The 27410-nt window shown below is 34.0% G+C and overlaps 1 protein-coding gene across 1 annotated transcript in view; it reads left to right on the top strand.

Annotated features, from left to right (window-relative positions):
• Cpne8 (copine 8) overlaps nucleotides 1-27410 on the top strand; it is a 194985-nt gene that overhangs the window by 86427 nt on the left and 81148 nt on the right. Inside the window, exons 7-10 of the mRNA XM_026393935.2 lie at nucleotides 12914-12977; nucleotides 21051-21154; nucleotides 24526-24630; nucleotides 25885-25926. Of these exons, the coding sequence (XP_026249720.1) occupies nucleotides 12914-12977; nucleotides 21051-21154; nucleotides 24526-24630; nucleotides 25885-25926 (315 nt within the window). The remainder of the gene's footprint in view (nucleotides 1-12913; nucleotides 12978-21050; nucleotides 21155-24525; nucleotides 24631-25884; nucleotides 25927-27410) is intronic.

Genomic DNA, 27410 nt, shown 5'->3' on the forward strand with positions numbered 1-27410 from the left:
TTTCCACATCCCTTTCTTCACATAACAATTATGAAAAGACTTAAAAAGGAACCATCCTATCCCCTGCATTGTATGGAGCTGTTGTGTATTGTAAATATTCAAAACTCAATGAATGCTTATTGAACCAAATATTCCAGACTAATAGTCACATTTATGTGTCTTTTTTGTTGTTAAGTATTTTTAAATGTCTCTTCTGCACATTTTAACTTTGAACTCATTTCTCAGGACTTGGGATGTAATTTTTAGATTGTAAAATCCTTGCTACAAATGCAATTTACTACATTAAAAATGCAAAGTGTGATTTTAGTAATACTAACCTAATATTTCTATAGATAGATCTAATTTATCAAAGCACAATAAACTAATTTCTTAAAATGTTTTTGGCATCTGACAATTAAGAGCTAGAACCATTCTATATTCAGTTATTGCTTTTTAAAAAAGTGTGACTTGCCAGAGATTATGAACAGTTTATTTTGTTTTTGTTACTGAAAATTATGTATCCAATACATTGGTTGTACCTCTTATGACTTTGTACCATGATAATAACCAACTTGCTTTTCTTTAAGTGTCAACATTTACATTCTAACTATAAAATGAAATCACATTTTATTTAATTGCAGCATTAAAGAATACAGGGTAACAGATGGATTTACTGATGATCACAGTAATTCAAATTTTAACAAAAATGGCAATTTCAGTTTTCTGGCATATGATATATTTTATCAGCAACACAGTATTTTTCATTTTGAGATAACTGATGTACTAAAATCTTAGAAATGACATTTTGTTAAGAATTTGGAGATAAGACATATTGCATAGAAAGATAAATGCATCAGAATTAAATTAAGTGATCATTAGTTTTGAAAAACTGCCCTTGCATGGATCTTTACACAATTTCCTCATGTAATTAGATCTCTGAACAAAATTAATATACTAAATTTCTTTTCACATACATTTTAGAGTTTTCAGTTATTTGACTCATCCCAACTCTGACTCTTTTGTTTGCTCTAAGGAGGGACTTTTGAGATATTATGGCTACACGTCAGTTTGGCAGGCCTACAACATATATTTTAAGGCAGTTTGGTATCTTATGTAGATAGCGACTAAGATATAGCTTCTCATAATGTGTATTCTGTTCTAAATGATATAATAACTGTCACAACTGATTATGACTTGTTAGCAACTAATAAAACTCCCCATTTTTTAGTATCTTTATAGAAATCTATATAGATTCACCATGAACCCCACTGAAGTAATTTTATTTTACCAGTGAATACCTCAACAATTTTAAATGTACATTTATTATCCTCTTTAGCCACATGTGACCTACAATACCTATGATTCATTATTCCCTTCGCTTCCTTCCAGTGAACATGCATGATCAGACATTTCATTGAATTTGTTGTCAGATCTTCAAACCTTTTCACTCCTGTCTCCTTCCTTCAGGCTGTCATAAACCCTGGCTAGTTACCTTTGTACGTCTACACCCACAAGTCCCAAGCACGACAGGACAGGACAGACCCACACAGGCTGGTGCCCCCACTAACTGTTTAGCTGTTCAGCCAGCCACAGGTCTACCCACAATGCACTGTGGCCCAGGAGCACACTTCCCCTTTCTGCTCAGGAGCTTTTTCAAAAAGGCATAAATGACCTTCCAGCCATCCACCTCACACCCTTTCTTGTTCTCACTTACTCCCAGCCTTTTCCTTTTACATTGTACATACTAAATTTCCTTAAACTGTCCGAGAAAATAATGCCATTATAATTATCAGTGCTTGTATTTGTTATTCAATACACTGTCATACTGTGCCAAGAACTTTTCATTTATCATATCTTTCAGTCTTTCCTCAACCTAGCAAAATATACTCTACCAGTGCATCTCATATTTTCGAGATGAGATGAGTAAGAATTCGTTAAGTTTAATTCCTTGCCTTATATCGAGTCAGGACCCAAACTGGCTTATAAAATTCAGGTCTGGCACCTTAAACTTCCATCAGAATTTCATCTTAACTACAGATAAGATTCTTTTTACCTCATCCTGTCTTGGTTTAGATCAGCATTTATAATTATTCTTTACACAGGCAGTTCATTTGAGAGCTCTGGATCACTGCTAACATATCTCCCTCCACTTCGCTTTACCTCCCTGCCTGCTGGCCTCAGAAGCATACAGCTATTTCTACCTGTGCTACAACTCTCCCTCCATTCTTCCCTTCAGGGCACAAAGACTCTTGTCTAGCACTCAACTCCTGCTTCCTCTTAGCACGTTCTTTATGCATCCCCTCAGATGGCTTACTTGGGGTGCATTCACAAATAGCCTGCAGGTCTCCTCTTATTTGGCCTCTCAATGGCTCTTGATACTCTTGCTCCCCTCTTCCTTGTATCTCCTCCCTCTTCATTTTCAGGACAGCATGCTACTCCTGATTTTCCTCCTGGTTTCCTGGTTAGTCTTCTCACTCTCCTTCATAGGCCCAAGAGTAACCTCAAATTTTATGCAAAATACCAGATGACAATTTTCTTCTGAAAAATCTGCTTAACTTAAAATCTCAAAGTTGTCTATGAATCAACAAAGTTTAAGATCTGTAGCCTACAGTGTATGATAGCTGAGTGACCTCATACATGCCCTGTTTCAATTGCCACTCACATGCCAGCAGTGCTTATTTCTGATACCAATCTTATTTCTCTCCTTATCATACCTTCCTATAGAACATAAATGTTCTAAAAAATTGCATGCCGGATATGCTTCTAAAGTGAATTTATCATTTATACCATCAAAACTTCTTCTCTTTTTTTTTTCCTCTGTGGTAGCATCACAAGATAGTTTTCAAAGTAGGATAACTGGGAGTCATATTGCACTCTTTTCCCCCCTCTCCTTTTCCCAATTACTTTTTCAGACTCCTGTGTCCACCCCATATCTCTTGGGCAGCAACTCTTCCTGTTTAGCTGTAAGACTCTCCTAGATGGTCTTGGGGTCTGTGGTTTTAATCTGTACTCATCTCGTCTGTGTGCAGCAGCTCCCACTGGTCTCCTGGTATGGGATCTAAAATGCAGCTACCTTCCCTTTTATGAAATCTTCCCAATTCTTCTCCGTTATCTTTGAGGAAAACTAATCTCAACTTTTTGTGATACTACTTGAGATGTAGCAGTGCACTCTAGTTTCCCCAACTACATATTATGCTCCCACTTACTTGGATTTCCTTCAGTGGACTATATTCCCATAATACTATATTTGATTCCTTTGTCTGGAAGGTACTTATCTTAGTCTGTTTTGTGCTGTGATAATAGAATACCTGAGACTGGGTCATTAGGGGAAAAGAATAAACATAGAACTTGATGCTCTCCGAGTTCTAAAGCAGGAAGTGGAAGGTGAAGTCACCAGCATCTCATAAACATTTTCTTAACTGCATCCTCACATGGTGCAAAAGGACCAGAGAGAAGTGAACTCTGTATCCTCATATAACAGAAAAGCTGAAAAGAGAGAGAACCCACAGAGAACCTAAATGTGTAAATTTTCATAAATGTTTATTTTTACAGCATTAATCCACTCTTGAGGGCAGAACTCTCCTTGACATCTCCTGTTTTAGTCATGTTTTTCGTTGCTGTGACTAAAAGATCTAACCAGGACAATTTTAAAGGGGAAAAAGTTTATTTGAAAGCTCACAGGTTCAGAGGTCCTAGTCCATAGAAGGCCAGTTCCATTCCTTGGGGCTCAAGGTGAGGCAGAAGATCATGGCAGAAGAGTGTGGTGGAGGGAAGCAGCTCACATGGGAATCAGGAAGGAGAGAGAGAGAGAGAGAGAGAGAGAGAGAGAGAGAGAGAGAGAGAGAGAGAGAGAGAAAGAAAGAAAGAATATGAATGAGAATGAGACTCCAGTAGCCAGATACACATATATACCCCCACGCCACACCCCAATTTCCAGATATATCCCACCACTTCAATTACCACTCACTTAATCTCTTCCAGGGGATTAATTTACTGATTGGGTTAAGACTCTTAACACCTAATCATTTCTCCTCTGAACCTTCTTGCATTGTCTCACATGTGAGATTTTGGGGGACACCACATCTAAATGATAATACCTCCCAAGAGGCCCCACCTCCCAACACTGTTGCATTGGAAATTAAGTTTCCCATACACACACTTCAGAGGGGACACAACATGGAAACCATAACAGTTTGTCTACACTTTGTCTCGCTTGCTAGTTTGTACTTAAGTATTTTCTTAGGCTCACTTTCTGTTACCTTATTTCTGCCAGACTAGGATTATTGTTCCATTTTGGTGTTCCAGAACCTTCACCTCATTTCACTCGTGGTTCCCAGTCACCCCTTACTGTTACTGCATCAGCTATGGATGGTAACTTTTCTGTGTTTTTTTTTTTTTTCTTTTTCCTTTCTGCTCAGTTCCTTTAGGCTGGGAACCATTTCTTCTTCCACTTTGTGCCTTCTCTGTCTAATACAATACCTGTGAAAGCATAAGCACTCAAGGCATCTTTTAAAATGTTTGTTATAAGACACATCATCACATCACACTGATTTGATAACATTAAGCGTTATTAAATCAGAGTGTAATGTTCACAGTGAAATACTTTATTGTGCTACTGGGTAATTCTTATAATTACATTAACATTTTTTTATTTATATATAATAGTGGAATGCATTACAACTCTTATTACCTATAAAAGCTCAATTTTTCATATCTCTTGGTGAATACATAGTATACTCACACCAATTCGTGTCATCATACATGTACTTTGGATAATAATGTCCATTACATTCTACCATCATTAATAACCTCATGCCTCCTCCCTTCCCCTCTCACCCCTCTGCCCTATCTAGTGTTCCTCTAATCCTCCCATGCTCCTCCTCCCTACTCCACTATGAATCAGCTTCCTTATAGCAAAGAAAACATTCAGCATTTGTTTTTTGGGGATTGGCTAACTTTAGTTAGCATTATCTTCTCTAACTCCATCCATTTACCTGCAAATGCCATGATTTTATTCTCTTTTATTGCTGAGTAATATTCCATTGTGTATATATGCCACATTTTTTTTTTCCATTCTTCTACTGAAGGGCATCTAGGTTGGTTCCACAATTTAGCTATTGTGAATTGTGCTGCTATAAACATTGATGTGGCTATTATGCATTAACATTTTAATTTAATTTAAAAAAATCCTGAAATATTTTTTAAAAAAAATGTTTTTGCTTCAGTCATAATAGATTGTGTGACATACAAAAAATATTGCTCCATTATTTACCCTTTTAAGAAATAACCCTGATTAAAGCCTATGTCCTTTTCCCCCAACCTCTCCAATGTGGGAATTAGCTGGTTAGTAGAAATTGGTCAAGTCTGTATACCAAGTTGATAAATTTGGTCCTAAGGATATCCCTTGATAAGGCAAAACATTTGGCAATTCCATTTTTCCCCTTTAGCTGTCCAACATTCTGTATGAAGAACCTCCATTCTGTTTCTTTATCATTTGCCACCCTCTTCCTGCCCACATTCAAAGAATGTACTACATTTTATTATTTTCTCACCAGAGAGCTAGTGTAATAAGCTTATCAGTGCTAGGTTTTAGCATGCTAGGCATGCTAATCTTAATTTGTTAGTCTTGTACATCCACTGTGAGTTATATCATTTAGCTGTAGCCTCCTGAAATCATTCTCTTAAATCAAAAGTTATTTAATTCAACAAATGTTTAGATGATATCTGAAAAAATGACAGACATCTCTAGTTGTAGACATATAGAAGGAGCATTGAATAGTCTTTCAGTTTCTGGAATTCACTACCCTTAGGAAATGATGTATGTAAACATATAATACTGTAATCTATTGAATACTTACCCTGTGCTATGTTTATTATGCATTTGACATTTAAAACACATTATTATCTTGATTTCTCAGATGAGGAAACTGAGTTTTAGAAAGGTTAAGCAACTTGTTGAAGGTCACAGTCATCTGTTGATGGATATGGGATTTAAGCTGCCCTATGTAAACTCTCATTGTAATCTCTGTGTACTGGGTCTCAGTGTACCACAGTATGAAGGTCTATAAGGTAGAGAGAGGTGGGGGTAAGAACTAACTCTCATTTTGGGAGACTGAGAAGTGACATCTGGGTTGGACTTTGGAAAATGAAGGCAATTTTACCAGGTGAACAGCATAAAGATAAATTTGAGATCCTGAAAATTTTAAACATTAGAAAAGGCTAATGAAGGGGATACTTTGAGGCAGAAAACATTTTATGTTACTGAAGACATTGTTGCTTTTAGTCATCAAAAACAGGTTAGTTTTCTGAAAAATATTAAACCTTATGACAACTCTTTCATAATATCAAGTGTGTTTTTTCATATTTTTCCAATTAATATAACTGAAATCGTATATGTTTTTGTGTGACTTGATTTTTTCGCTCAAAATAGTTTGTGAGAACCATTGATCTTGTGTGAGGCTGTAGTTTATTCATTTATTTCATTGCTGTATCAGTTTCATGAATTGCAAGTTTACCTAATATTAGGCACTGGGCTTTTTTGTTGCTTTGCTATATTTTTTTTTCTTTTTTTTTTCTGTTGTGTGGTAATCCATTTTGTGAATTACAAATTTACCTAATATCAAGCTAGTGGACTTCTTAATAGTTTTATTTTTCCTATACAAGCAATGCCACAATAAAAACAATCATATACATGGGAATGAAAACCTGGGATTTGGGGGTGTGTGCAGTGTGGAGTGGAGAAGTTTGGCTTCTGTGACTTGTGGTATGGTGTCCCATTTATAGTTACGCTACTTTACGAGGACAGAGGAGATCTGTGGATCTAGTTAAGGTTGGTAATCAGTTGAGCTCAAGAAAGAGGTTTATCATGATTATCTAGGTAAGTTTCCTGTGATCACATGAACCCTTCAAAACAGATGAGAAAGGCAGAAGAGGAAGTCAGAAAGATTGCAACAGGTGGGGAAGCCGAAGAAAATCAAAGCTTGAGAAGGATTTGAGCTGCCTTTGCTGACTTGAAGCTGTAGGGAGTCCTTGGAAATCATGCCCAGGAAATGAGTTCTGCCAACTGCTAATGAGCTTGGAAGTTAATTCTTTCCCAGATCCTGTAGATAGAAACCCAGACCTGCTGACACTTTTTATTTTTCAGCTTTGCAAAATCCTAAGCAGTGTGTGTAGCTGAGCCTGCAGAAATTCTGATCTACAAAATAGCCTGATAATGAATATTATTTTAGCCCATTAAGGTTTTGGTAATTTGTTAGGGCAACAATAGGAAAAATAGAAATAGGAAACTGAAACATTTTGGTAGCTGGAATTGAATGCTGCCGTAATAGAAAGCTAAAAGATTATAAGTAGCTTTTAAATCAAGGAGTGGGTTGAAGATGGGAGAATTTTGAAGAATATGTTGGGAAAAAAAAATAGACTCTCTTGAGCAGAGTTGATAAATTGGGAAACTCTCTGCCTTTTTAAATGCAAAAGACTCACGCAAGGAAAAAGATTGGAGATGTGACTACAACTCCTGCTAAAACGTTACTGATATCTAAAAATGTTAGTATTCAGTTACTCAAAAGGCTCTTTGAAGAGGCCAAGTGACTCCTAAGTTCTTCCAGGTAGGAGTCATCCATTTGTAAACATCCAAAAAATGGCCTGTGGAGGAGCCTCTTGCCCATGACATGTGCAAGAGCCTCACAAAGAATTGAAATTTTTGTTGCAGGCAGAAACACTGCTGTCTCAGAGCTGAATGAGCAGAGGAGAGTACAAATGAAAGTGGGCTGTCAGACCCCCTATATTCTACTGGCAGGATACCAGCTGATAAGGCTAGCCAGTTGCAGTCTCTTGCTACCTTTTCTGAAAAAAGGAAGAACAACCCAGGGGTGCTGCCTTGAAAACTGATAGTATTCAGCTGGACTTTATAAAACTCACCTTCTGCCTTTTCTTTCTTCCATGTTTGGACTGAATTGTCTACTACTATTATCCTGTGTTTACATTTGGGGAGCAGGAAATTTGTTTCTTTAGAGACATGGGCCCCTCTGTTTGATCTACTATAAAATTTACCCATTGAATTTTATATTTATGTCTTTTATTTATTATTTGTAATAAAATAGAAATACAGTAATAATAATCTAATGATATTTTTAAAAAAATTTAAGTTGTAGATGAATACAATACCTTTATTTATTTATTTATTTATTTATTTTGTGGTACTGAGGATTGAATCCAGTGCCTCAAATGTGTAGGCAAGTGCTCTACCACTTAGCCCCAGCTCCTAATGATAGTTACTATTGTTTATAGAATGTCTATTTGTTTTTTTCAAATATTCTTTTTTTAAATTTCATTGTGTATATTTAAGGTGTACAGCATGATGTTATAGGATAATGTATACAGTAAAAAGGTTACTTTTGTGAAGTATATGAATATGTATCTGTCCTCTCAGTAAACAGTTTCCTGTTTTTTGTGTTGGTGTGTGGCAAGAACAGCTGAAATCTACTCAGCATGCATCTCATATGCAGTTCAATCTTGTTTCCATAATCTTGTTATTCATGAGATTTTCAGATTGGTTCATCCTAATATTTTCTACTTTGTATTCTCTGGCTTAGATCTTCTCATTTCCTCCTCTCTTTGACAATCACCATTTCCTTCTCTATCTCTGTATTTTTGAATAGTTAAAAATATTATTCATATGAGATAATGCAAGTATTTTTCTTTTGGGGACTGGCTTATTTCACTTAGCATAATGTTCTCATGTTTCATCCATGTTGTGGCGAATGGATCTAGTTCATTATAAGGGCTGCATAATATTCCTTTGTATGTATGTGCCACTGTTTTTTAATCTACTCATCTGTCAGTAGGTACTTAGGTGTTTTCAATATCTTGGCCATCACAAATAGTGTTACAGTCAACACAGGAAAGCAGATACCTTTACTAAGTGGCCATTTTATTTCCTTTGAGTATATACCAAGAGGAGGGATTGCTGGGTCATATGGTAATTCTGTTTTAACTTCTTAGAAACATCCATAGTGTTTTCCATAATGGCCATACAAATGTAAGTAGAGTTCTCTTTTGCAAATGTTCACCAATATTCATTATCTTTTGCCTTTTTGATAATTATCATCCCAACAATGAGTATGTGGTGCTATCTTATAATTTTGATTTGCATGGTGATTAATGATATTGTGCAGCTTTTCATATACTTGTTGTTCATTGTTATGTCTTCTTTGGAGAATGGAGAAATGTTTTTTATTTCATTTGATTTTCACATGTTCTCTAAAAATTTTAGATGCTGACCTCTTATCAAATCCATGGTGTGCAAATAATTTTTCCCATTATGTAGGTTGCTCTTTCATTTTGTTAATTGCTTCCTTTGCTGTGCAGAAGCTTTTTAACTCGATGTAGTCATGTTGATTTATTTTTGCTTTTATGGACTAAGCTTTTGTTGTGACATCCAAAATACCATTGCCAATGCCAATATCCAGGAGCTTTTATATGATGTTATCTTGTAGTAGTTTTATAGTTTCTGTTCTTATATTTAGGTCTTTTATCCATTTTCAAATTGATTTTTTTGTTTGAAATAAGATAATCATACAGTTTCATTCTTTTTTATGTGGAAATCTACTTTTACCACCACTATTTATTGAAGAGACTTCTCTATTTTCCATTTGTCCTGTTGGTGCCTGTGTCAAAAGTTGGTTGACTTTGTATGTTTGAATTTATTTATGGGATCTCAATGCTGTTTCAAGTGTTCTTAGTTATTTTTATAATCCATCGCTAGTTATCACATTTCCATTCTTCTCAATTTTGGGTAAATTATACATGCTTATATTTTCGGTACTGTGAATAATACTTTTAAGTATTCTAAATCTGTGTTTGATTCTGTAACCAATTGTTTTGGAGATTCCAATACATAGTGCATTTGTCCTTGAGTATTTTGTGATATGTAAAAATAAACCTATGTATACTTTTAAAACTTTTAATGTGAAAATATTTTAGCATCCAATTTAAAGGCAAACCTGCTTTTACCAGGCACCTATGATCAATTGAATTAAACCGAATTCTTGAAGTTTTGATTAACTACTCACTCACGTGGTAGCAATTAAGGCAGTAAGCCTCATTGAGTTTTAAATTATTAGAACTGTTTTTTCTCTTTTATTCATCTAGTTTTAAGGCAATGATTTATTTTGTAAGTACCTCCAAAGTGAATGTTTGTATGTAATTCATGCTATGGTCAAGCAATCTAGTCATTAAGACTCAAACTTTCTGCTGAACTCCCACTTTGGGTGTTCCTTTTCCTCCCCTCTCTTATCTCTATGCACTAAAAAAACATTAAGAAAAAAAGAAGGGGAAGATAAAGGAAAAGCCCAAGAACAAATTCCCCTGGATTCATTTCAGCTTCTAATTGGTCCTTGCTTTCCTGCCAGGTTATCAGAACATTTATCTAAACCTTGACATATTTTATTCAGCATTTTATAGTATTTCCAGGTAGATGCTCAGTCCAGATGCTTAGTTTGTCACCATGCTGAATATACAAATCTTGTGATTAACAATAGAAAGAAGAAAAGAAAGTTACTACTGGGTTAGAAAAAATAAGGCACACTGGAAGGATGCTAAAAATGATATATGCAATATTTTAAGAAAAATGTGCATAGATTAATTGAGCTCTTAGTCATAAGGATCCAAAGAAATTGAAGATTCTGACATGTGCAATTTACCTGATGGGGAATAAGGATGTGGTGGAGACCAGATTTTGTGATAGACAATTTATTGCACAAGCTATGAGCTGGCATTGTTAGTATAAGCCTGAGTGGCATGCTCCAGAAGATTTCTGAGAACAAAGAGAGAGTATGCAGTAGGTTTCAAGTGAACATAATTTATATTAATATATTTGCAACCCTAGTATTATAACTTTCTATTATTTCACCTTGTTCTCAATCATGATATTCAGACTACAATTCTATACTTTGAGATAAGAGGGGTAAGGAACTGGTTGCATATATGTTGTAATAAATTATTGGGAATGAATTATATTTTTGAAGACAAAAGTATTTTTGTTGCTACCATTTGTAGTTCCCAAGACACACAGGAGGGTCTGGGATATGGTTCATGACAGGGCAAAGAAGCACAACATACACCATTAGAGTCTTTGGAAACTTCTCATGGAATTGTCTGTATGTTTCCTTATATAAGTAGGGAACTATGTTGATCAGCTTAATGCTACTGTGACAAAAAAAAAAAACTGCCATTAACTTATAAAACATAAAGGTTTACTTTGTTTCACACTTCTGGTGACCCATGGTTTTGGATCCCTGGCAAAAGTGATGCATCATGGTGGGAGTTATATTAGAGCATACTAGCATACTATGTCCCTCCTGACCCTGGAAGGAAAGTAAGACAGAAAGGGGCCATGTTCCCACAATCCACTTTGAGAGCATATCCCCAATGACCTAAGAACTTTCTACTAAGCTGTACCCACTAAAATCCACAGCATACTGGGACTGATTTTTTAACCCTGGTGCACCACCCTGGGACTGATTTTTTTTAACACATTGAACTCTGGGGGACATTTTTCCAAACCATAGGCACTGTACACAATCTTGCATGTAAGAATATTGACTTTGTTCTTGGAGTCAGCTGGAAAGCCAAAGCATGTAGAGATTAAATTTAGTGTGGATTTTACTTTGCTTAGGTTTGCTTATATATTACATGCTTGCTTACATAATGTGTACCTGCCATGCGTAGATGTTTAACTCTGTGGATTAGCAAGAGGTTTATGTCATGACATTTGCTGCCATAGAACTTACCAACTTGAAAAAAGAAGGGGCAAAAATATGTGATTTTAACAATTTAGGACTAGTTAAATGCTAATCTGTATGGTACTAACTTCAAGTGCAAGTAAGTATACAGAAAAGGCATAAGATTTTCCTGGAACTTCATCTTAGGTTATGGAAAATTTGAGACATGTAGGGAACAATTAGCAAGCTATGGTATGTCAGATCCAGGCAGTGAACACAAAGAGAAGAGAAGCACAAATAAGGAGCCTTTTTGACGAAAGAAGAGGGAAATAGTGGAAGGCAAGATTTCAGGTGGTTTTTTTTTTTCACCTATATATAGTATTGAACTATGTGAATATACAGAAATAATTGTCATTTATCTTCCTAAAAATTGATAATAGGTGTGGTACTTGATTTCCTTTTGTTTTGCTGGGATGAATAGTTCTACTTTAAACATACCTTTACACATCTCAGTGTTGTACACAACAGCAAATAACTGATAACAATTGGAATTTTGCATAGAACAAATACATTGTAACTTGGTGCAGACAATGCCAATATGTTTTCCTTAATGGTTGCTATATAAGCTACTCGATCTGTTTTAAATATAAAATTGTTCTTTTTAATTTTTTTAATGTGTTTTAATTAGGTATACGTGTCAGTAGAATGCATTTATGCACTTTGATATATCATACATAGATGGGATGTAATTTCTCATTTTCTGAGTGTACATGTTACAGAATTATATCAGTCATGGAGTCACATATAAATATACAATAATAATGTCTGTTTCATTCTACTATCTTTCCTATCCCCACATCCTTTCGCCCACGCAGGTTTTTAATGTCATAGTTGAAATCTTAAGACACCATAAGGGAAAGTTTTGTTATAGTACACTGTGTTATGTATGGTATATCTTAGACAATACAGAGATATTGAAGATTCTTGAGCAGAGGAATAACATGTTGAAGTAATGTGAAAAGTTTAGCTTAATCGATAGATGTGGATCTCTATAGGATAAACTAAGGGTTGAGCCTGGGAATTTATTTTGTTAGAGAAGAGTCATCTATTAGTAGTATGCTCTTTATTTGATCACATGAAAATATAGCATATTAATTTATATTGGATATTAATATAAGGGATTAATGTAGATAAATATATTTTTGTTGTTCTAGAGGAATTCCAGGGAGGAAGTGTGGTACCATCATACTTACAGCTGAGGAATTAAACTGTTGCAGGGTGAGTAAATATTTCTTTGTTTAAAGTCATTTTTAATGCTTCTTTGAAATACTTTTTCTGAAATTTCACTTAAATAATTAATTCTGAAGTAATCTTAGCAAAAAATTTGAAATTAAGTGTTATATCATTCTATTATTCATAAAATATTATTCCTGGTATTTAGAACTTTGACCAGAGAAACTATAATTAATAAGCTTTTTAAAGAATAAAAAGTATTAAACTAAAATCCATTATCAATATCTCTTTTTCTAGGCATTATTATAAGGTATTGTCAGTTACACCAATTGGTTCAGTTCCTGAAAGAAATTTGGCAGATTTATATCTAATTTTGTTTTTTTTATTTAATGAATTTATTTATTAGTTCTGTAGAGTTATACATGACAGTAGAATCCATTTTGATATAATTATAAAAGCATGTAATATACCTTAGTCTAGTTGGGACCCTATACTTGTGTATGTACATGATGGTGAGATTAACTTTGATGTGAGATTCATTCATTCCACTGTCTTCCCTTTTCCTATCCCTCCCCTTTCTTCTCTCCATCCCCCACTGCCTGATCTACCTTTTTCCCCTCTCCCCTCTTATTGTGGGTTAATTTCTACAAATCAGAGAAAACATTCAACTTTTGGCTTTTGGGGACTGGCTTATTTCACTTAGCATGATAGTATCCAGATCCACGCATTTACTGGTAAAAGTTGATTTATGCCTAATTTTGAAGGAGTTTGCTCTTGTTTTAACCTTTATTTTATTTATTTTTATGTGGCGCTGAGGTTTGAACCCAGTGCCTCACACATGCTAGGTGAGGACTCTACCACGGAGCCACTATCCCCTTGAAGGAACATTTCTGATCACTCGATTTAGCCTTTCTGTACAAGTATTTCTCCTCATATTTCTAACAGAATTACCCCAGAATTTATACTGGTTCCATCTTCTGCTAGCTTGGGAAGTTCATATTTGAAGAAAGGACCAACTGCCACTAGAAATGGGAGTTTGACTCGTAGAGTACATTGACTGTATTTTTAGAAAAGTGTTATTTTTAGTTGTGATTTGCTGATACGCCCATTGACTCATCTTCAATAATTTCACTCTCAACAAGAAATGGGGTGATAGCTGTGACACTCTGCAGTGGAGGTAATGAAGGCTTGCTGAATCCACCGTCAATATTATCTGCTTAAAATGTGGCCCAGTGAATCTCTGGGAATTGTTATTTCTGGAAGGAAAAAAAAAGTTTGCCCTAGATTATACCTCTAGGGCTTTTTATTTTCAATGTCTGCTTGATGATTTTAGGAACAGAGACTTCCAAAGAATACCAAAAACTTAATACTTTCACTTTAGCATCAATTTTTATATAGAGTAACAGTGTTTTATTATCTTGAGGATGTTTAGATTTTAGATAATACAGTGGATTTATTTTACAATATATTTCTGAGACAATCTTATCAGAAAACTACAATATTATTGACTAGGAAATGATAGGGAACTGAGTATTTAAATTGATTACATAGTTTTGGGATCCTAATGGGCAAGGGAGGAGGAAAAGGTGAAATAATCACAGGAAACAAAATCATAGGAGAGTATGAAAACAGGCTTAATTCTGAAGGGAATTAAATAAGAATCAAGCAAAAATGTTATAATCTTAGGAGCTAAAAACTCTTGCAAATTGAGGATTTTTGTTTTTATCATCCTCCTAATGTATTTGTTTTCTTAGGCTGGCTACAAACACTACTTTTCTCATCTGTAAAAACCCAGAAACTACCTGCAGTGTTAATATCCCTCACACTGAAATAGAATTTTAGTCATACTATGAGTTTGTACTTTGTATTATCAACTTACTGGATTGCTTCAAGTTTTACTTTCCATATTTAAAGGAAAAAAAATAAAACATGTGAATCACCTACTGAAATATCTTCAAAAATTCTTTGAGCTCTGATAATTGACCCACAGCATTAAATTTGATAATACAGTGTACATAAAAGTACTTTGTATGTTTTTATAATGCCTTACAAAAATAGTATCATTATTTAAATGCAGAAATACTCTCTTCTCCCCCACTGTCCTCGTTTTTTGTTGTTTTTTGTTGTTGTTGTTGTTGTTAAAGTGGCCTGATGAGTTGAAGTAGTCATATTTTATGCTTCTTGTCTCTGAATTCATGTATGTTGGTGATACTATGCGCTTTGCAGAATAATAAAGGAGGGTGGAGAAAAGGAAGTTCATGGTCAATAAGATACATGTCCTTTATGGGAATATTAATATGCTAGTTTGTCAGAACCTTGAGTCCATTAAGATAGTTCTGTTTTAAATTTGCCATGAACACACTGTTATAAGTTCTGTTTCAAATAGAATTAAGGTACCAAGGGTATAGGTTGAGCAGAGATGTTCAGGTTGTATATTAAATATCTTTCATGTTCAATTCTATTGTATTGCTTAGAAGAATGTGGAAATTCTTCATGGTTTCCATGCAAATGAAGTAGAACTTGTTACTTGTTGATCTGGGTACTTCCCCTTTTCTACTGTGAAAGCTTGAAGAACATCTGAAGATAGATAGATAGATAGATAGATAGATAGATAGATAGATAGATAGATAGATAGATAGAGAATTTTTCAATGTTTATTTTTTAGTTTTCAGTGGACACAACAACATCTTTATTTTATTTTTATGTGGTGCTGAGGCCACAGCGCCCTGTGCATGCCAGGTGAGCATGCTACCACTTGAGCCACATCCCCAACCCCTCATTGTATATTCTGTAAGTTCTGATTCTTAGTTATAGCCTTATGATGGTCAGCATCATTAATAATAAGCCTAGAAACAGAATTTCATTCTATACTAATATAGTAGATGCACAAGTGTGTTCAAAATAGTGTTTACGGAAGAATTAAGTTTTTTTGAATTTATATTTTAGGGAATTTTTAAAGTATCAAGCATTATCACTTAGAATTTTAAATCAAATAATTTTATTTCACACTCAACACCATACAAAGCTATATTTCTTTTTTCTTTCAAACAAGCATTGGTTGTTAACTTGTACAGTGAGCCTAAGCTTTAGAGTCTAAGTGCCTGAATTTCATTCTTGTCTCTTTTACTGGTCAGCTGAGGAATGTTATATACTTAGATCTTTAATTTCTGCAATTTAAAGGCTACTATCCTGTTTTAAAAACCAGTTTATTGAGGTGGATTGACATACAGAAAGCTCTATATATCTAATGTGTGCAAGTTGATGAATGGAGATGAATATATACTTGTGAAACTCAGCACAATCTATACTATAAACTATCTTAAGTTTCTCCCAACTTCTTTATTATTGTTGTAAAAGTTGTTGTAATAGGAACACTTAAGATCTACCTTTTTAGAAAATGTTTAAGTATGCAATACAGTATTGTTAACCATAAACACCACATTGTTCAGTAGATCTCTAGGACTATTCATCCTGCAAAACAAACTTTGTGTCTTTTGACTGATACCTTACAGTTTTCCCCTTCTCTCAATCTTGCAACCATCCTTCTACTTGTTGCTTATATGAGTTTTCTATTTTAGATTCCTTGTATAAGTGGCATTGTGTACTATTTATCTTTCTATGTCTAGCTTATTTCACTTACGTAATATTTTTGGGTTCATCTATGTTATCAAAAATAACAGGATTTCCTTCCTTCATAAGGTTGAATAATATAATATTCCCTCTCTCTCTCACTCTCTATGACACACACAGACACACACACACATACACACACACACCTAAAACAAAACAAACAACAAAAAACCTTCAAGCACACGCACACATTTCTGGAAATTCCTTCACTGAAGGGCCAGTTAGGTTGCTTCTGAACAAAGGGTACAGATATCTCTTTGAGATACTGTTTTAAATTTCTGTTGCTATGAACCCAGAAATGGAATTGCTGAATCATTGAGTAATTCTATTTTTCATTTATTGAGGAAACTCCATACTGTTTTTCATGGTATCTACACTAATTTGCATTTCTATCAACAGCTATAAGGATTTTTTTTTCTATATTCTTTCAACACTTGTAACCTTTTCTCTGTGCATTTTCATAATAGCTATTTTAACAAGGGTGAGATGGTGTCTCATTGTAGTTTTAGTTTATCTTTCTCTGATGATCAGTGATATTTGGACTCTTTCATGTACCTTGTTGGCTACTTGTATGTCTTCTTTGGAGAATCATCTATTTAGTTCCCTGGCCCAATTTTTAAATTGAATTGGTATTTTTTTTTCTTTTTCTGAGTTGTAGAGTTCTTTTTATAGTTTGGAGATTAACTCTTCATCACTTATTTGTTTCACAAATATTTTGTCCCATTCTGTAGTTGCCTGTTTATTTGATTGTTTACTGTGCAGAAACTTTTTATTTTCATGTAATTTTACTGGTCTATTTTTGCTTTTGTATCTTGTGTTTTTGGCATCAAATCCAAATATATATATATAGTTAAGGTCAACAGCAAGAAAACTTTCTCAAGTTCTTTTCCAAAAATTTAAGTATTCCTAATACCTCTTCCAGGTGGATACTGTGTATGGAAAAAAAGGGCTTCATTTTAGATATTTATCAATATTAAACTTATAAAAATGTTTATTTTTATTTGATAATCCTAATTTTCTTAACTTAGTATTATATACTTTTATTATCTAATGGAATGACAGTGGAAATTAATATCATTTAAGTCGTACTGGGAATGTGTTTTAAAAATAGCTTGAAGTTATTCAGCAAAGAATATTTTTTGCTTTCATGATTGATGTCTTGATTCAGTAATATTTACAGAATGTTGTAATGTCTCAGGAGTGGTTGCTTGGAATGCAGTGGTGAGAGGAGGTCCTTGTCTTTAAAGAACATTTAGTTAGGTGGAACCACAGACATTACCTAGCTGGCAATACAGATAAATATATCATGATCTATTCTAAGTGATTCATATCTATATGAGGGAGTGCAGTGGGCATCTGATTTATATTGAGGAGGGGGTAACTGCATTCTTCTTTTAGAATGCAGCATTTAAACTCAGACCTAACAGGAGCAGTGGTTTGTCAGCCAAAGTGTAAGAATTCCAGCAGAGAGCACAGCTTGGGTAAGATTGGGAAAGAAATGTGTCCAGATGTGATGACCAGGGACTGGCAGTAGGGGATAACTGGGTTAAACCTTCCCCAGATATAAGTAGAAAAAAAACGGTCAAAGCCCATTTGATGCTGGCTTTTGAAACGATGTTCAAAATTCTGCATTTCTCCTAAATGCAAGGGAAATCCTTGAAGAACATTAAGCTGAGAGCAGCCTGATTTCTTTCATATTTGAAAAATCTTATTTTATCTGCTGAATGTTCAGAGAATGGATTGGACAAGGTCTAAAAGTTGAAGAAGGAGAAAGGAGTAGGTGCTACAGCACATGTGTGGGTGAGAGGTGAGGTTGGCTGGGACTGAGGTATGGCAGTCAATGCAAAGAAAAGGTTTGTGAGAAGTTTTACAGGTGGAATGGAACAACCTGGTGCTGGATTGGATAAAGAGTAGTGCAAAGCAAGGAGCTAAGGATGGCTTCCTTGAGCTCTTGGGAGGACAATTCTGCCACTAATTGAACTGGTAAAATTGGAGGAGAAATAAGTTTATGGATAGACAGTAGATGCTTCATTTTGAACTTGTTAGACATGCCTGTGAAACATCCAAGCAGATTTCTTTAGTAGGAAGATCTTTATACTGCAGTGAAGCATCAGGAGAGATCTTAAAAATCTATTTGGTGGCACAAAGTGAAGAGAAAATGAAAACCTCAAAACTGCGCAATGATGCTGGTATATTTCTAAAAGTATTTTAATGCTTATTTTTCACCCCACGTTAGATTTCTTTTGAGTTTAATATATTTGTGTTAAAAATATTTTCCTCAATATCATACAATTTGCTTCATTGAAAGCAATCTTTATTTTGAATCAGTTATTCATTTTTATCAGACTTAAGGAATAAAATTTGAGAGATGAAATATTGATATTAAGCTTACTAATGATCATGTGAAGTTCATGCTTTAAAAATAACATATCTTTGAAGTTTTATTCACAATTTAAAATACACATGATTTATTTATTTTAAAAAAATATTTTTATATTTTAGTGATGCTGGAGATTGAATCCAGGCATGCTCTACCACTAAGATCTATCCCTGGGGCTTTAATTTTTTTTTTTTTTTTAATTTTGAGACAGGATCTTACCAAGTTGCTGAGGCTGACCTTGAACTTTCAGTCCTCCTGCTTCAGCCTACCCAGTAGCTGAAATTACTGGTGTGTACCACTGCACCCAGTTTTTACATCTTTTTTGCATTCTAAGTATATGTTCCTTGGAAGTTTATGTTTTGTTCCATGCACTTCACAGGGGTATATTGAGAAGGAGTAATTTTTCTGCATCAAGAACAATGTCATTATAATGTCCCGTGTTCTTAGAAAACCACTCTTTCCCAAGAGCACTTCCATATATGTATATATAAAAATATATGAAAACAAGCAAAACAAAACAGTCCTTCCTTCTTAATTCTGTTCTTGTGATTATTCTCTCATTACTTCCTTAGTGGATAGTATAGAAATTTTTAATCTTTGGCCCTCGAATTAGAAAGTAAAGTGATCATATTTGATTACTTTTCGCTGGAGGTGACAGAAGTCTATTACTGTTCTTATTTCTGTTCTTTTAATTTTCTTCAAAATGTATATTATCAGTACAGCTGGCGATGTTCCCCTGAGAGAAGTTATCATAGCTATATGCTAAATAATAAAGTAAAATAACACTATACCATTATCATCTCTGAAAGTGAGAAATTTAGAGTTGTGTGTGCTCTCGCACACCTGCAAACCCAGCTGCTCAGGAAGCTGAGGCAGGAAGATCTAAAGTTCAAGGCCAGCCTGGTCAACTTAGGAAGACCCTGTCTCAAAATTTAAAAAAAATGAATAAAAATGGCTAGTGAAGTATCTCAGTGGCAGAGCATCCCTGAGTTCAATCTTTGGTATCTAAAGAAGGGATGGGAGAAGAAGGGAGGAGTGGGGAAATCTAGAACTATGACTTTCTAAATGCAGAAATTGTCTAATCACCCTATTTCTAAGTCTGACTTGGATTTCTTGAGAAATATTTGCACAGTAAATGAATGGATGGATGATAAAGAGAGCATCATCCTTTTCATTGTTTATAAGTATTGTTGGACTTCCCCAAATAAAATGGTGAATAAGTCTGATCTTTTTAGGCATCATTAATGTTTCCACCACATACTACTCAAAACTGTGACCTCTTCATTTATTCTGAATTGCTTTTCCACTCTACCTCTTCCTAAAACTTTTACCATCTCCTGTCAGTTAAAACAAAAAAAAAAAAATCTCCAAAGTATTACTTTTAATTTTTAAAGAACTCTACATTATTTACCTTTTAAACAAAAACTTATATAATCAATGTCTAACTTCCCTACATTGAAATCATATAGATTATGAGTTCCTGAATACATGAATTGATAGCAATGATTGGTTTGGCATAATAATTAACATGCAAATATTAAAAGAGTGAAAGGAAGGAAACTCTTTTAATTTTCTTGGAACTCAGTATCATAGAAATTATTTTTAAATATTATTCAGACATTTTGATGTATTTGTTTATAATTTAAGAAAGAATTCACCACCAACCCTGCCAAAAAAGATCCTGAACTATGTTGTCAGAGTGTGTCTATCGTGTTGCCTTCAAATCATTTAGTGTATTTCAACATCTAATACATGGCAGGTGCATGGCTTGTTCTAAATCTGTACCTGAGTGATTGAAAACATGAATGTAGCTCCTATATGGCAATCTTGAATACCCAGAGACATTTAGCTTAATATCACTTTTTAGGGAAAGAATGTTAACAGTTTTTGATAAGTAAGTTTTGTAACTTGAATGAAAATTTCCAGGGCAATTTTTAAAGTTCCACAATCCTTGAAAAAGAGATTTTATGTTGTGTAGAGCTCTTCCACACTTGGCCATTTGCATTAAAATGACAAATTTGTTTTCTTGTCAAGTCTTGCTTGAGGTCTGCAGTTTCTAGTTATTTATAGCCCAGCTTTTGAGCCTGTTTTATTAATTTTGTTTTCAGGATGCTGTTTTGATGCAATTTTGTGCAAACAAATTGGACAAGAAGGATTTCTTTGGAAAATCAGACCCTTTTCTTGTATTTTATCGAAGTAATGAAGATGGCAGGTAGATTTATCTTTTATTCATTTTAACTCTTTGGTGAGAGTGATATTTGAGTTATTACATTTGAGTCAGAGGAGCATATTAAGTTGATAAATGGAGGAAAATATTTTGGTACTTTAAAAATTGATGTGATTTTTGTGTCTCAGTAGTAATGTGTAACTTCATAATCGTTTTGTATATTATATTTGATACTTAAGATGAATGATTTTAAGTTTCACAGAAACATTTCCTATTTACTTTTTATGCAATTATGATATTGCCTTAGGATTGTGGAAGAATGATATTGTGTAGAAACCCAAAATGCTGAAACAAATGTATTTTGTTGTATTATGGAACTCTTAAACCATTTTCTTTAGAAGGATATGAACTTATATGGATTGCTTTTTATGCTACAGTGGTTTTTTTTCCAGTAATATATAAGTCCAAAGTCAATAATTTTTTTTAGTATATTATAATAAAATTTGATGTTTTTTCTAGTTATTATTAGATTGTTTTTTGTGTTTTTGAGTACATGTCTATGATTTATAGAGCATAATTTAGCATAAATAATTACCATTAAGTATATTTGATTATCATGTTCTGTGATTCATGTTGTACTGTCAGTATTCATGAAAAAATTTAGTGGTTAAATATATTATCAAAGTTATGTTGTCAAGGTTTAAATCATAATCATGTTACTTAACAGCTATAGGCCTGTGGGTGGGCATTAAACTATGTTGAGACTCAGTTTTCTAATGTATAAATTGAGGTAATGATCATAGTTACCTTCCAGGATTGTTAAAAGAATTAAATGACTTATTACACAAAATGTCTAGAAGTTTTTCTAGCATGTAAGAAGAATTTGAACATACTTATTATTATTGCTATAATTATTATTGTTTTATAACAATAATTAAGAGAGTAAATTAGGAGTGAAGGGCATAAAATGAAAAATAATTTGTTAGTACTGCTACACTTTAAGTAAAATCACACAACATGTTAAAATTATGTGGAAACTCATAAGATGTCAAGTAGAAATAGAAAGTTTGCTATTTAAAGTGAATGCACTGGGCAGTTTAGAATGATGCTTTACTTATTGTGAGATTTTTGCTGATGAACCTACTAAGTAACTGTTGGATATTTTTGTTGTAGTGCCTTATTATTGTATATGTCATTTGAATTTGGTGGTAAAAATGTAAGAGTGTCAGTTGCATTTGTACATCAATTATAGCCATATGAAAAATATTGAAGAAAGTAATCGTATTTCCCAGGCATTTCAAATGTAGAGAGAAACAAAGGAATGATTCAGACTTTCTGGAGTCACAAAGTTCTTGTCTTCTCTTGACCAAACTATTTATTTACTGAATTTTCTATTTTTCTTCTTACTACTTTATTTGTAAATATTAGTTGTACAAGAATAGGTGTTCAGGGTATCATACATTGGATGCTACAAGTTATGCCTTTGTTGCAAAATGTTATTATGCTTTTAAGAAAGATACTCAATCATTAAAAAATAATTATTAAGAAAGAATATAATTTAAAATTATAAAGCAGAAATTGCTAAAATTTGATAAATCTCATTTCAGAAAACTTTCCATATATATTTAGACACAGAAAACTAGTTCACTAGCTAGAGCCAAGTGTATTCATTAATTAATAAATGAATTAATATAGATCATTCTGTTTTGATGGTGAATGAGTAAAATGCTCTGAAGTACTCCTCACTTTTTACATGTATGTCAATTTCTTGCTCAAAAGATTTTGCTTTATTTTTATTTAATTGAACATGGAACTATTTCAAAAACTGTCTCTCATTCATATTGTATGAGGCTTATTTTATTTTAAAAAGAAGTAACTTCTTTTCTACTAAAAATATTAATTTAAAGCCTCTTTTTTGCTTTCACAGTTATTTAGTAACTTGACCTTTGTAGTAATTAATCTTGGAAAATAGATTTACTTGAAGTATCTTCGTATAGATTATTTAATGAGTATTTTTCTTACAGTATTTTTGTGATAGACATCTATACACATTTATATTCATATCCATACTCCTGAATGTTAGAAAAAGCTACATCAGAATCCTGTTAGAATTTCCACCAACTACATCAGCTCTGGAATTCTTACTGGTGAAATTTTTCTGTCCACATCACATCTAATGTGTTACAAATGAGAATGATTAACAGGAGAAAAATGACTACCTGGCTCATCAATATCTCACTAAGAAGATGAGTCACTTTCTTATGCGGAGAAATTTCAAGTGTCAAATTATTTAATCACTGGGACTGGTGACACTAGGAATATACCAGAAATTTTCATTTAACCATAAGCAAATTAGCCCAAAAGTCAGTAGACTGTTGAGCATGTTGCTTTAAAGATGGTCAGTTGGTTTTTATTTTCTCTTGTCTACTGTCATTGATCTGAAGTACATTGCTCCAGTCTTTCTCTCCTTTCTTTGACACATTGTATGATTTCCCCTCTGCTAGATCTTTTCATCTGTCAAACAATCTTGTAGTTGTTTCTTCTGTCATGAATAACAACAATAATAAAAGTAACAAAAACCCTTTCCCTTATCTAATTTTTTTTTACTTTAAGCTATTGTATTACTCAACTTTCTGTGACTGGGAAAAAATATCTGAGAAAATCAAGTTAAAAGAGGAAAGGTTTATATTGGCTCATGTTTTCAGAGGTTTCAGTCCATGGTCCGCTGACTCCCTTGCTTTTGGACCCATTTTGAGGCCGAACATCACTGTGGGGAGCCCATGGTAAAGCAAAGGTACTCACCCCATGGTGGCTGGAAAGAAAGAAAAGATTCCCCATATCTCCTTCAAGGACACATCTCTGATGAACTAACTTCTTTCCACTGGGCCCCACCTCCTCAAGGTTCCACTATTTCCCAGTGGCACTGCAGATGGTGGCCAAGCCTTGAACACATTGTGGGATTCATTGAAGACCCAACTCATCTGAACTACCCTCCATTTCTGTTTTTCATTTCACAGCTGCACCCTTCAAAAATATTGTACATGACTCTTAGTTTCTCTTTTCCTTATTAAACCCACTTCAACCAGGTTTTTCTCTCCAACACTCCAACAAAATCATTCGTTTTAGAGTTATAGATCATCTGTATATATGGCCTGTGAGTTTTTATAAAAATAACTTATAAAATAGCTTTAGGTTTATTGAATCTGTGGGAAAACAGTGGTGATGAACTTATAGCGAAATCTCATTGCTTTATATTATAGTGAGCTAATCTTAGAAGTTTTCAAGTCATTCTCTTTTTCTTAAATGGTGTAGCAACAAGAGTGGGATCAACAACATTTATTCTGCATAAAAAGAAAGAGGATTGGCATGATCATAACTGAATCATGAAAGTAACTGAAAACATTTTTTTTTTACAGTTTTACAATTTGTCATAAAACTGAAGTTGTCAAAAACACTCTAAATCCAGTATGGCAAGCTTTCAAGATCTCAGTCAGAGCATTATGCAATGGAGATTATGACAGGTAAAATAAATGGCAACTTCTCTGAGGATTTCAGATGTTTAGTATAGATCTAATAATGAAGCAAGATTATTTTTTAAATGGTGGCTTTTTTGCTTATGTAAATATGTATTTATAAATGGTTGTTTAATTTATTCAAAAAATTTTAAATGACTCTTATTCGATAATGATTTGGGCAATAGATGTAATTTGGCTAATTAAAATTTGGTTAAACTGATTTTCCAAAAATGAAAATATGCAGTGAAAATATTAAATATGAAAATATCCAAGGTATATTGAACATTAATTTAAGCTTTAACTTGTTATTTGAGAGTCATTTTGGAATTCTCATTGCCTCAAGGCTTTAATATAATACATCCTTCTCCAGTGGAGTAAGTACATATACCGGAGTTACAAGACAAGGACCACATTATTGTCACACAAAGTCTTGAAAATGTTACTTGGCACAACTGATGTCATGGTTGCTGATTCATAGAAATTCTATAGATATAGAATGTTGTTTTGATGAGTACCCCGATGAGGTGGTCCTGAAGATACTCCCACATTCCTGATGATTTCTTAAAATCAATTTTTTTTCTCTTTTAATGAAAGTAAACTATAAAGTTATCTTATTCGCATAAAAGAAAAAGGAAGTTTACTCTATTAACCAATATTATACAAGGAATACTTGATTACCAATGTGTCATTAAGTTTACTTTGAAATGTGATATGCTACTTAATTATCATGTAATTTATTTAATAAGACTGCAGTTTTTTTCTTTTAACTGGACTCATTCTTTTTCTGAGAAAGTGGTTCTTATAATGTGATTAGTTATATTTGTACCATCTGGTAATCTTGTAGGAATTCAGATTTTCAGGTCCAATTCCAGACCGACTGAGCCAGAAACTCTGCATAAGAGGTCCAGTTACCTGTGTCTTGATAAGTCCCCATATGATTCTGACTTTGAGAAATACTGTGCCAAGAGAGTGGTTTTCAAAAGTGTGGAAGTGGGGGCCTGTCTCCTGGTTGAGGAGCTTCGTCCCATGTACTTTCTCTAATCCCATTAAAGAATCAGCATAGATTCTAGAAATTGACTTAAAATCTGAAGTGAATTCTAGCAATGAAGTTAGCTAAATCACTTTTAAATTACTTTGTAAATATCTACAAGCTGGCACTGTTTTAACTGTCAAGAATATCTGACAAATTAGTTTTTAATTCTCAATCATATTATTTTGATCATACTAATTAATGTTAATGTGTGTTTTTCCCATGGACAGAACAATCAAAGTAGAGGTTTATGACTGGGATCGAGATGGGAGGTAAGACATTTTCTTTTCTTTTATTCATGCTTTTCAAACTACATATACTTTAAGAAGCAGGTACATGGAAATGGCCCTGATTTTTAATTTCCATTTTTAGATTGCATATTTTGTCTGTTTTTTTTCAAATGACATTGAGATGTTTACATGAGATTTTAAAAGAGTGTATCTTCTTTCAACTTGGAGATAAAAGAGATTTTCATCATTTACAGTAATAAAGATTTTTTCGCTTTGGACCCGATGTTTTTCTCATGGCTTCCGACTGGTAGGTGTCTAGTTTATTAGCTGTAGATCAGAGATTCTCAAATTTCTGCATCCTGAAATCCCTCTGAAGATTCCTACAACCTTTATATCCTGTACCATTCAAGGGAATATATCTGAGCACCAAACACACACTCTTCACTCCCCCTGCAGAAACAGAGACTAGACTTATCTCACAAAGAAACCCTAGAATTGTGTCTGGGGATTGGTAGGGCAAATGGTTGTTCAGAGCTCTGCAGGACAGTCTCCCCCTGCATATCACAGTAGATGCTAAAGACTAAAAGGGTGGAAACACACTACTTCTTCCTTTTCTTCTTTGAGCACTTTTCCAGTGTTTCTGCCATTTTAAGTAGAATTAATATTGAGATATCTTCAAGTATTCAAGCCAAGGACCCAGAAATGCTCAAAATTCCAGATAATTGCGTTTCTAGGTGCTTCCAGAAAGGACTGAATGGACTCATGACAAAAGAGAATGACAACTGGGAAAGTAGTAAAGGGCTCTTTTAATTTTCCACTTGGCTAATGCCCTAAACCCAAGCCCACAGCTCACTGGTAAATGGAGCTGAAACAAGAAGTCAAAGCTCAAGATGCAAGCATGCAAGCAAAGTCCTTCTCTCTGCAATCCATAAAAACCAGCAACCACACCCAGAGATGGGAGTGAGCTCCCTGAGCACTCCTGTGGGTACAGGAACAGTTTCAGAAGCCCAGCCTATGCCTAAGGGTCAGCCTTTCTCATTCCTTTCCTGCATAGGTAGGAAAATGTCCAACTGGACAGACACTTTCATGCATATATGTGACATTTGCCCACATATTCTCACACATGGTCTAATAATGTCCAAAAATTTGAAAAAAGTAGTATTTTTCCTTTTTAAAAAAGAAGTGATGAGGGAAGATGAAAGAGAGGTGGAAATTTTATATCACATTTTAGCTACCAACAAATAACTATAAGACTAAGGCTTTCAGTCTTCAAACTGTATCTCAAACATGATTGTCCTAAAGTCCAAAAGTCAGGGTTTGGAATTTACTCTTGGCGATAACCTGTGTTATACCACTGATCATTGCATTTCTGCCAGGTATTCATTGAATTAATTTTTTGGGTTTCCTTTATAAGAATTTGACATGCATTCTGGAGTAAAATCTTATCAGAAAACTTTCGGTTTTTCTGTTGGAAACTTATGCTCCATTGCTTCATTAAATTTGATTCACAGAGAAAATGAATTTTG

The sequence above is a fragment of the Urocitellus parryii genome, chromosome 5 (assembly GCF_045843805.1).
Source record: "Urocitellus parryii isolate mUroPar1 chromosome 5, mUroPar1.hap1, whole genome shotgun sequence".
NCBI lineage: Eukaryota > Metazoa > Chordata > Mammalia > Rodentia > Sciuridae > Urocitellus > Urocitellus parryii.